The sequence below is a fragment of the Phyllobates terribilis genome, unplaced genomic scaffold, assembly GCF_046119375.1.
Source record: "Phyllobates terribilis strain yellow unplaced genomic scaffold, ASM4611937v1 Scaffold_7__3_contigs__length_470593459, whole genome shotgun sequence".
Classification (NCBI taxonomy): domain Eukaryota; kingdom Metazoa; phylum Chordata; class Amphibia; order Anura; family Dendrobatidae; genus Phyllobates; species Phyllobates terribilis.
Window position 1 is genome coordinate 203,536,966 of NW_027362767.1, and position 12,636 is coordinate 203,549,601.

At 41.9% G+C, this 12,636-nt stretch overlaps 1 protein-coding gene across 4 annotated transcripts in view; it reads right to left on the reverse strand.

Moving 5' to 3' along the window:
- The window catches only part of LOC141154171 (diacylglycerol kinase eta-like), a 269,412-nt gene that overhangs the window by 37,563 nt on the left and 219,213 nt on the right, over positions 1–12,636 (reverse strand). For all 4 annotated transcript variants that reach the window (XM_073639678.1, XM_073639679.1, XM_073639677.1 and 1 more), the window contains 4 exons: positions 11,956–12,049; positions 6,241–6,348; positions 4,062–4,158; positions 2,157–2,264 (listed from right to left, as the gene is read on the reverse strand). In XM_073639678.1, coding sequence (XP_073495779.1) covers positions 2,157–2,264; positions 4,062–4,158; positions 6,241–6,348; positions 11,956–12,049 — 407 coding nt within the window. The remainder of the gene's footprint in view (positions 1–2,156; positions 2,265–4,061; positions 4,159–6,240; positions 6,349–11,955; positions 12,050–12,636) is intronic.

Sequence of the window (12,636 nt, forward strand, 5' to 3'; positions counted from 1 at the left end):
TGTATATCTGTGTTATGTGACATCACTGTGTGCATTATCCTTGTATTATCATTTATATAGTATCCGTCTGCTGTGACAGCACTGTATAACTGTAATGTGACATCACTGTGTGCATTATCCTTGTATAATCATTTATGTAGTATCCGTCTGCTGTGACAGCACTGTATATCTGTGTTATGTGACATCACTGTGCGCATTATCCTTGTATTATCATTAATGTAGTATCCGTCTGCTGTGACAGCACTGTATATCTGTGTTATGTGACATCACTGTGTGCATTATCCTTGTATAATCATTTATATAGTATCCGTCTGCTGTGACAGCACTGTATATCTGTGTGATGTGACATCACTGTGTGCATTATCCTTGTATTATCATTTATATAGTATCCGTCTGCTGTGACAGCACTGTATATCTGTGTTATGTGACATCACTGTGTGCATTATCCTTGTATAATCATTTATGTAGTATCCATCTTCTGTGACAGCACTTATAACTGTACTGTATTATGCGATATATTCAAAAAGTTTTGTTGGAAAAGGATTTTTAAGTAAATGACACAATCAAATAAATATTGGTTATACCTAAACATTGTTAAAACTAATGAAATATAAGCAATTCATCACATTAAAATAAGTTTACAATTCGATGTCTTATTAAAATCAAATATTCCAAATTGTAACCTAACATCGATAACCAACCATGAAGTCTACATTATAGAAACTGCATGACGAGTAGTAGTGCGACTATGCATGTAGCCCCCCATTCCGGACACCCCTCCATCCTCTATAAGCCAGGATAAGCGCTCCTTCACACGTCCATTCTTTTTCACAAACGAGAAAACCGGTCCTAGATTCATCAGTGTTTTTGATCAGAATTTCTGTTACACACCTGTCCCGGGTCCGGGCTCTGCTCCCTTCACCCAGGTCCGCTAAACTTTCTCGAGCTTCACGTCGGGCTTTGCAAATACCCAGGCGTGTTCCTATGTGATCATATACCTGGGCCTATATAAGGTCTATAAAGACACACACCTGTGTGTTGGTATTAAAACTTTTAGTTTGTCAGTGCACAGCTCCCTGTCTGCCATCTCCAGGATGTCTCCTGGCTGCCTGTGGCTTCCTGTACCTCAGTTACCGGTCTGTAGACTTCCGGATGTCTCTGGTCTGCCTGCGGATTCCAGTACCTTTGCTACCTGCCTGCGGTCTCCTGGATGTCTTCGGACTGCCACCAGCTTCCACCATCTCTGCTTCCTGTTCAAAGTCTTTCAGGACATTTGCTACCTGTCTGAAGTCTCCAGGATGTTTCCTGTCTGCCTGCGGCTTCCAGTACCTTTGCTACCTGTCTCCAGTCTCCTGGATGTCTTCGGTCTGCCTGTGGCTTCCGGTACCTGTCTACCGCGTGCCTCACCTGCCTGCTGCACTGACCCCCATGGTCTGTGTGCCCACCCGGAACCTGGTCATCCAGAATCCACTTTACCCAGTGAGCACAACAGTTTTGTCAGAGTTTTGTCATCCATTAAAAACAGACGGCACACGGATGGCATCTAAGTGCTGCCCAATGTTTTCACGGACCCATAGACTTGCATTGACGATTTTGACCCGAGACTCGGATTAAGGCCACGGCCCTAATATCAGTATTTGGTCAGTATTCGGTCAGTATTTTTCTCAGGAGTGGGAGCCAAAAAAAGGAGTGGGTGATGAATGCAGAATTGGTGACTTGTTTCTATTATACCTTTTCTCTGATTGTTCCTCACCTGGTTTTGGCTCCAACTCCTGAGAAAAATACTGACCGAATACTGATAGTGGGGCCGTGGTCTTATATGAGACATGTCTCTGTGATTTTGCATGAACCACTCAGTCCACAAAAAAAAAAATGGACATGTGAACAGACCATAGACTATACTAGGTACAATGAAAGACACCAATAGAACTCGTATGTGAAAAATGGACGTCTAAATAAGCCCCAAGAGTCAGAGAGGTTCCCGTTCTGGTGGACGCAAAACAGCTCTTGTATTACAAGCTAGGTCATTCATCTTAATGGCTGCCATGTAGCTGTACATTTTTCCGGCAGTGTGTATATATATATGTATATATATATATATATATATGTATATATATAATATAATGATAACAGGTACACTCATGGTGAGTACTTACATTGTCCTCTTTGGTTCCTCCCCAGAAGTTTATACCTCCAGCATAGCTAGGGATATTTAACACTGCAATACCTTGAAGACTGGGCAAAGATATGGTAACGCCATCACACTAAAACAGCAAGAAGAACATTGGTATGGCATATTTCTATAAATGTGTTCATAATGAACAACAATGGCATTGATCCTGAGATCAAATGGTTCTTTATGTTTATTAAAGGGAATGTGTCAGAAGGTTTTTGCTGCCTCCATCAGAGAGCAGCATGATGTAGGGGCAGAGACTCTGATTCCAGTGATGTGTCACTTACTGAGCAGCTTGCTGCCGTTTTCATAAAATCAGTGTTTTCTCTGCTGCAGATCTAGCAGTTTTCTGAATGCTGAGCTCTGCATAACCCCGCCCACACCACTGATTGGCTGATTTCTGTGTACACTGTGAATAGGTAGAAAGCTGCCAATCAGTGTTGGGGGCGTGGTTGGACTACCTGGCAGCAAGTTTACTAGTCCTCTACTGATAATCTCCTGCTGATAAAACACTGACTTTATCAAAACTACAGCAAGCGGCCCAGTAACTGACACATCACTGTAATCAGGGTCTCTTTCTCTACATCATGCAACTCTCACATTAGGTGGCAAAAACCTGGTGACAAATTCTCTTTAAGGTCTTCATGTAGGACATTACAAGATTAAACCTATTAGACATTGATTGTTTTTTATACTAGAGGGAGAACAAATCTTTAGTTTTGTTGGAAAGATTATTAGCATTACATCCCCTCTCCTTCGTAAATAAGGACAGATTTACTATTCGAAACGTAAAGCTTTTATAGCGTTTTTTGACATTTTTGACACTGCACGTGACATTGGGATTTTTGACATAACAAGTTCCATAATTTCACTGCTCTTACTGGAAAAAATCCATGAAGGAAAAGACAATTCATGGTTTTGGCTGCACTAACCGATATGAAGATCCTTCACCCAATAATATAAAGCAGCAGTTCTACTCCACAACGTGTTTCCACCCCGGACTGATGTCGCCCTCAAGTGTAAAACCAACTGTGCAGAGACCATAGGAGCAAGAGGGGCTTACATAGCCTGGAATGGGGGCCAAGAAAAGACACCCACAGCAAGGTCGTGAATAATAAGTAAAGGTGCGGTGAGAGATGTAGTCAAAGAGTAAAGAGGAGAATAGAGAAAAATTCCGTTATGTAAAATATCACATGAAAGCCGAAATCAGGAGGGAAAAAAAGGAGAAAAACTAAATGTTAAAAACAAGATGGAAGGGGGACTAATGAGAAATCAGAAATGATGGAAAAACAGAGAAAACGAAAAGGGGAATAGTCTGGTAGAACCACAGGATGGTTCGGAAAATTTTAGTTAAATAAGGGAGAAAACTGAGAAGGCAGAAGAGAAGACGCTGAGGAAGTGAAGCATAAGGAAAAGTGAAGAATTATATCCCACATATAGTGCGGAGGAAGGGACAGGGGCGCCAGCTAACAGGGCAACTACCTGCTTGTTCTACCCGACTGCTCCTGCCAGAGATTCAGCTGCTCCAAGTCAACAGAGCAGCTCTTCTTCTTCCACTCTGCTCTGTTGTCGTGAATGCTGACGTTATGCTGATTGACAGCTGGCTCCCTGCAGCTAGTCAGTGGGGAGCCGGATAACCCCGTTAATAAGCCTCATGTGCCACATATCTGTTCATGCCTCCAACTTCCTCACATCTATTTGAATAATGATATTCTCCTAATTGTTGCCATCTGCAGGTTTCACAACACACTGAGAATCATTATTCCCCAAAAGATGCAGATTCTGGCTTTCAATGAAATGTGTGGGACCTGTGTTTGGGGGGCACAGCTGAGACTCTGACACCCGCGGGGGGATTTACTGCCTCGGTACAGGGCTGTGAAATAATCACCTCTAGTTTTACACGTTGCTCCAGATTTTTGTAGGTTTTCTGCAGCAGTTCCTTGGTTCCTAACACACCGTACCACATCATATTCCGTGTTCGACTGCTACAAAGAGGGGAAGAAATGAGGCATTTTAGAACCATAATGGGAATATTATTCACAGTATTAATATTCCTTACAAAAATACCACCTCCAGTATGCTATAGGGGGAACCGGCCATCACGTTCTTGTACCCCAGACTAATGTTATCTGTACGGACGCTGTAGTGCCGACCTTTATTTTAGAAATCTGAGTTTACGTTTTTAGAGAAACGTATTGTTAAATTGTTACATGAGTGCAGTCACCGCTGCCGCCTGTCAGTGATTGACAGGTCACTCTTCTATCTCCTGCTCCTGCCCTAGTGTAAGCACCGTCAGTCCCGGGGCCGGTGATTGCTCAGTAAGGTCATAAAAAATGAAAAAAAGATGTAAAAAGCTTTGCTTCTAATTTTTCAGGAGTCAAAAAACAATTTGACTCTCTACCTTTTTGTCACATTCATTTTATGTGAGTTTATTTTTTATAACTAATAATATAATATGTAAAGATAAAATAACTGTTTTTGACACAATCCCATTTAGTGTATGTAGAAGAGTGGATTACAGCTCACCGCTATGACATAGCCAGCATATCCCTCTGTGAAACACTGAGACACTGACTTAAAGGGAATCTGTCACCAGGTTTTTGCCACCTAATCTGAGAGCAGCATAATGTAGAGACAGAAACCCTGATTCCAGCGATGTGTCTCATACTGAGCTGCTTGCTGTAGTTTTGATAAAATCACAGGAGATTATCTCTAGAGGACTAGTAAACCTGCTACCATGTAGTCCAACCCCGCCCCCACAACTGATTGGTTGTTTGCATAGTGTGCATAGAAAGCAGCCAATCAGTGGCTTGGGGCGGGGTTATAAGCAGCTGTGCATTTAGAGAACTGCTAGATCTACACCAGAGAAAACTATGATTTTATCAAAACTGCAGCAAGCAGCTCTCTATGTGATACATCACTGGAATCAGGGTCTCTGCCCCTACATCATGCTGCTCTCAGATTGTGTAGCAAAAACCAGATGATAGATTCTCTTTAACATCATAATGGTACCTCAATGCTTTAAAGAATCAACAGCGTACCCAAGCAAATTAGAAGTCACAGCCAAGTTTGATCAAGTTCAATGCCGATGCAAGGACTTGGTAGAGAACGGAGGGCAATGCTATCCCCAGATGTGGGACAATTCTAGGGCTCACCATTATCTCTATTATCCCACTGCATCATGGACCCTGGTCCTGGTTACAGTGTATAAATCCATAGATTGAAGGGGTGGTATATACTCTGTATCAACTACTCAATAAACTATTAAAGGATTAAATACTGGATGTATTACGATTAATTATATGGATAAATTGCAGGATACTTTTAGATACATGTGACTGTTGAGATTTAGGCGTCTGTATTTGTGACATTTCAGACTAATTTCATACAAGTAATAATAAAGCTATGTTCACACACCTGTTTTTGTTGCATTTTTACTTGCGTTTTTCACCCATTCAAATGAATGTGCAGCAAAGACGCTGAAAGAATTAACAAGCTGCGTCTTGTCAAAAATACTTGTGGAAAAGACCAAAACATATGCATGAGATGTCGGAAATGTCAATGATTGTGCTGGTGCTGTAACACACTGCGTAGTGTACTCACCAAATGCCATGTGTGAACATACCCTAAGAAATATATTTCATCAAGTCATAGCAAGTGAATTTGAAGCTTTTTTCAGGGTGTTTCATGTGATTCACCCATATAAATGATTAGAATTTCAGGTGTATTTGTTTGTGTAACGCCGTCAGTTTTCGTGCACTATGGATCTATGTAACAGCCACAGATATCGGGCCGTGCCGTACCTCGCTGTACACCGGTCATTGTACAATGGTGATTGAGACGCCATACGTATTACCGAGCGACTCTTTCCTGTAATAGGATGCGGCACTGACCAGGGTCCGCCGATCCTCGCTAACCAATTCCTACAGTTGTCTCTTCATAAAAGCAACAACCGTAATAGTGAACAAATTGTGTCAAAAACAGATTACCATGAAACGGGAAAGCTGCAGCATCACAGCAAGGAAAGCACGAGGAAAGGAAGAAACAATGGAAGAAACAATGGCTACCTGCATTTTTTGGGATGTTCATCTCTCTTGTTATTGAACTCTAGAGAAATTTTGGCATCCAAACCAATCCCAAAGTAATTATTCATGGTGCATTTCTCTAAGAATTGTCTGAAAATCAAACATGGAAAACATTTATGTGCATATTAGTACAATGGCCGATGTATTAGCTTAGAAAAATGATTGCATTACAGGATACATCAAAGCGGCACGAACTGCAATGTCTGAATCTGATCTTAGACTATAAAGTCGCTTTCAAAATTCCTGCGGGACGTCACTAGAAGTCGTCACCTATATTGTCATTAACTCCTTCGCTGACGTCCTATAAGACAGTGGTTGAGTCATAAGTGACCTTTCTCCAAATGCAAGACACTAAATCAAGAAGCTTTCCGACATTCAGGAAGTTAAGGTCCATTTACAGGACTGTCATCAACAAGCTGGTAGGAGCGCTCAGTTCCCGATAATCTTGTAGTCGAAACGCGCTGCTGATCATCTGACGAGTGAGCAGAACGATCGCTTGTCGGGTGAAATGATCTTTTATGCTGCACAAACTATCGTTGCTCTCGGCAGCACGTTGTCCTGTGCTGCCGAGAACAATGAAAGCTTATGTGCACGGAGTGATCCATTACAGATCGTCCAGTAAAGAGGATATTAAACAACCACTAATCAGCAAACAAGTAGCTGATCTTTGGTCATTTAGAGACCCAGGCTGGCCTGTATAAACATACTTCCGGCCACATTCCGACTAGACTGTGTGTTGCACTGAATAAGACTGAGCACGTCTAGTCGGCATGTGATCACATGTAAGCAAATCACATACTTGCAGTCACGCGCCAACCATTGCCAGCAGAGAGTGCGATGTGAGGATTCACAAGTCTGCAGTGACATAAAGTGACTGCAGACTTCTACCCTAAAGCCGGACAACCCCTTTAAGGAATGCTCAACTTTTTATGTAGACCTATTCTGCATGAAAACTGTGTACATAAACTACTGAATATGTTTAAAGCGTATTCATTAAGACTGTCATGTTGTACTGCAGTATTAATGAGGAGCGTGCAATAAATAGATGCCCCGAATTCAGAATTAAGCGCGTCACTTAATGAATTTAGCGCATCTTCTCCATGACGTGCACCATCGCACGCCCATCCAGAAATGTTACTCCAGTCAAGGACTTTTGATGTATTTGTCAGGCGGGCATCGCCACGCCCCGTCCCACCCCAGCTCTGCCCACTTAGGTGAAGCTGGTCAAAAGTGGCGTGAAAAAGCCAAAAGTCGCAAATTGAGCCACTTTTTCAAGTGTTTTATGCCACAATTCTAAAGTAAAGACATTGATGAATTGGGGCCTAACTGTCAGTTATACAGTATAGTTATAAAGAATTCTCCAGCTCTATTCAGCGATGGATCATAGGGACCCACAATATTATAATCTCATATAAGGGCCAATTTAGTTTAAGGGGGTTGCACATATATATTGATGACCTATCTACCCAGAGAGGTCATCAATATGAGTCCGGTGGGGGTCCGACATTCGGCATCAGCTGTGATTTTCCCCTGGCGGTTGCTGGATGTAAACACTTTGAATGGAGCAGAAAAGCACAACTGTATTCAATGTGTAGCGTCCACTGCTGGGTCCTGCAGAACAGCTCCACCGGCCACAAGAGCAAATCACAGCTGATCAGTGGGGGTGCCGAGTGTTGGACCCCTCTGATCTCATTATTACTATGGATAGGTCATCAATGCCCAAACTATCCCATTTGAGACAATTAACCGATCAGTATTCTTTCAGAGAGTTAAAAAAAATAGAAGTATCTATGGGAAATGCACAGAGGCACAAGGAGACTCCATGTCATTGAAAACGTGATCTTCAAAAATGATTAGTATTAGTATTATTTTGGATACTGTGAAATTGTGTTCACTTTTTAGTCAATTTTTTGTGCCGTTGCATTAACAAACAAGCAGCGATCCCGCCAGTGTTTTTTAGTTTTTTTTCCCTAATTTATTGAGCTGATTTATTTTTTACTACTCTTGCACAATAAAACACTTTATAAAAACACGATGAACATTTATAACATGGGCAGGACGTTCTCCTCGCTGATGGGGTAAGTGCCAGCCATCAGAAGGGACGAGGAACACAATGATTGCAGCAATGCTCCTGGGCATCACGGCCACCACCATTTACATGATTGCTGCAGGCAGTCACCTTTCTTCTACTTTTTTGAGAGTAATTATGTGAGATAATTGGGGGAAGTTGTTAATCATCGCTGGTGCAGTAATTATTACTCTACATGATGATGTCGGCTCACAAAGAATTATGATTTACACTGAGGCGCTGCGGAGTTTCAGAGTCATTGAAGTTTTCAATACCTGCCGGGCATGGGGCGAGGGACAGACCCCTCTGGTGTCACTCTCCGCTCTGATATGAGTCCGGCTCCCCCGTGTATGATTTCAGGTTTTAACAAAATCGTGCAGAAAACCCAATAAAGTTCTGTTAGATGCTGTTTTCGGTTATTGTTTGGGGGACAAATAAAGGGAGAAGCAAATTTCCTCCATATAAACTACGGTGTTTGCACCCAGGGGAAACTCAAAGCCGCCCACCACTTTTTTGCAAAAAAACTAAGTTTGGTTCAAAAATACAGAAGAAATAAAAATCTGTCCATTATGTGCCAATTAGGGAAGAAGACTTGGCACTCAGAGGAGATGAAATTAAATAAATGATTTAATAAGCAATCCAGCAATAATGGTTCACAAATGTTTCGATCTACATTAGACCTTCCTCAGAGTGCTGCATAATAAAACCCAAAAAATTCACAAAAGATTATTATTACATCACATACTAGGACGCCATCGTTCTCATGTCTTTGTTGAATGGAAAAAAAAAATACAAAAATTAATTTTCATAGGATTTTTTTATTTTTTTTTTATTTAAATGTTCTACATTTTTTTTCTATAATTGTACAGGATTTTATATATACAGTACAGACCAAAAGTTTGGACACACCTTCTCATTTAAAGATTTTTCTGTATTTTCATGACTATGAAAATTGTACAATCACACTGAAGGCATCAAAACTATGAATTACCACATGTGGAATTATATACTTAACAAAAAAGTGTGAAACAACTGAAAATATGTCTTATATTCTAGGTTCTTCACAGTAGCCACCTTTTGCTTTGATGACTGCTTTGCGCACTCTTGGCATTCTCCTGATGAGCTTCAAGAGGTAGTCACCGGAAATGGTCTTCCAACAATCTTGAAGGAGTTCCCAGAGATGCTTAGCACTTGTTGGCCCTTTAGCCTTCACTCTGGGGTCCAGCTCACCCCAAACCATCTCGATTGGGTTCAGGTCTGGTGACTGTGGAGGCCAGGTCATCTGGCGTAGCACCCCATCACTCTCCTTCTTGGTCAAATAGCCCTTACACAGCCTGGAGGTGTGTTTGGGGTCATTGTCCTGTTGAAAAAAAAACGATGGTCCAACTAAATGCAAACCGGATGGAATAGCATGCCGCTGCAAGATGCTGTGGTAGCCATGCTGGTTCAGTATGCCTTCAATTTTGAATAAATCTCCAACAGTGTCACCAGCAATGCACCCCCACACCATCACACCTCCTCCTCCATGCTTCACGGTGGGAACCAGGCATGTAGAGTCCATCCGTTCACCTTTTCTGCGTCGCACAAAGACACGGTGGTTGGAACCAAAGATCTCAAATTTGGACTCATCAGACCAAAGCACAGATTTCCACTGCTCTAATGTCCATTCCTTGTGTTCTTTAGCCCAAACAAGTCTCTTCTGCTTGTTGCCTGTCCTTAGCAGTGGTTTCCTAGCAGCTATTTTACCATGAAGGCCTGCTGTACAATGTCTCCTCTTAACAGTTGTTGTAGAGATGTGTCTGCTGCTAGAACTCTGTGTGGCATTGACCTGGTCTCTAATCTGAGCTGTTGTTAACCTGCAATTTCTGAGGCTGGGGACTCGGATAAACTTATCCTCAGAAGCAGAGGTGACTCTTGGTCTTCCTTTCCTGGGGCGGTCCTCGTGTGAGCCAGTTTCTTTGTAGCGCTTGATGGTTTTTGCAACTGCACTTGGGGACACTTTCAAAGTTTGCCCAATTTTTCGGACTGACTGACCTTCATTTCTTAAAGTAATGATGGCCACTCGTTTTTCTTTACTTAGCTGCTTTTTTCTTGCCATAATACAAATTCTAACAGTCTATTCAGTAGGACTATCAGCTGTGTATCCACCAGACTTCTGCACAACACAACTGATGGTCCCAACCCCATTTATAAGGCAAGAAATCCCACTTATTAAACCTGACAGGGCACACCTGTGAAGTGAAAACCATTTCCGGTGACTACCTCTTGAAGCTCATCAAGAGAATGCCAAGAGTGTGCAAAGCAGTCATCAAAGAAAAAGGTGGCTACTGTGAAGAACCTAGAATATAAGACATATTTTCAGTTGTTTCACACTTTTTTGTTAAGTATATAATTCCACATGTGTTAATTCATAGTTTTGATGCCTTCAGTGTGAATGTACAATTTTCATAGTCATGAAAATACAGAAAAATCTTTAAATGAGAAGGTGTGTCCAAACTTTTGGTCTGTACTGTATATATATATATATATATATATATATATATATATATACCATGCTAAGAAATAATAGGATAGCTTTCAAATTGTATGCCATATTTACCGTACTTTGTGACTAAGCAGTGCAAAGTTTTCTAACATATCATTGAAGGGGATCGGATCCTACTGGTGCACCATCTTACAGTAGTGAAGTGGTCATCTCTATAGTAATTAGGGAGTGTGGTCCCTGTCTGGGGGGCAATTATTTGCTCTTACCCACCACTGATAATAATAGGCACCTGCTGCATTACCCTTATAGTCTTCCTTTTAAGAACAATGGACTTTTCTGACCCACAATAGCTGGCACATGGTGTTTTTGGCCCCCTTACCTTACAATTGGTTGCTTATAGGGTATCCACCATGAAACCTTCCTCAGCCCCTATGGTGGGAAATCTTGCCCGGCCTTCCCTGTATGATAACCCTGACCCTAATTTTGGAGCCGTATTTTTAGGTATGGCTTTATCATGTGGCTTCACCAGTTTTTTTTCAGATGGTTGTTGCAATATTCACTCACAGCTGTTGGGTGGCGAAACACAAGACTCCATGGTCTACTTCTAAGGGCTCATGGAGATGTCTGTGCAAATTGTTTCTCGCGACCCGAACGTCACAGTTTCATATATGTCTGTGTGGGAGAGCCGCGGCCGGTCCGTGTGTTGCGGTCCATGCTCGGACTTATTTGCACGGATGTCTGCATCAGTTCTTAGTAAGATGGTTTTAATATTTTAAGTGTCAAATAATAAAGTTATGATCGATCACCATCCAATAAACCTGTCGCCCATTACTTCAAGTGTTACAAAGTTACTATTGTTTGCGCCACTTTGCATTCTACATTCTCTTTGTGTTGGTTCCATTACTGGTTTCGTCTGACAAATACTGACCGTATACTGCGGTGTAAAGGGGGCATTGAACAATCAGAGTTTCAGTTGTACCCTAAAAGCAGTCATTGACTTGCTGAAGAATGTCTCGTCACCGCAATGACATGGAGGACACCGGCCATGATAGTCTTAGTAGTCGCTGCAGAAGTCTCCTCTTCCTGACGCCTAGCCCGGATCAAATATCACAACATACCATACAAGAAACTCATGCACACTTACACAGAATCGTCAGCAAAGTGGAGATGGCTGAAGGAGTAGGGGCGGTCTAGGATAATAGAGGATGTGGTGGATGAAACTGTTCCACGTCTGGATTCTGGAGGTGATAAATCGTATTATTATTATGAGCCATGTGACAGCACGACCGGTCAGCAATAGTTATTACATAGCATTGTTTAGACACTTTTTTTTTCCAAATAAGAACAGGAAAACAAAAAATGTCATGTAACATAACAAAATCAGGTCCCTCGCTTGTTCTGCACCCCTGTGCTCAATGATTGGCTGCAGCGGTGATGCGAGCTGTTGACATGACATCAATGCTGCAGCCAAAGCACTGAGAAGGGAGCGGCGGAGAGAAAGCTCTGGACCTGCAGAGGGAGATTTCCCTATTTTACACGGATGGCAACATTTGGGGTCCACTATTCTAAAAGTGTAAAATCCCTTTAAGGATTTTTTTTAGTTAAACATCAAGACAATTATTAGGTATCCATCACTGCTTCTATTTAAAGGGAATCTGTCAGTAGGTTTTTGCTACCCCTTCTGAGAGCAGCATGATGTAGGGACTGAGACCCTGATTTCAGGGATGCATCACTTACTGGGCTGCTTGCTGTAGTTTTGATAAAATCACTGCTCTCTCTGCCACAGATCTAGCAGCTCTCTGAATGCTGAGCTCAAAATAGCAGA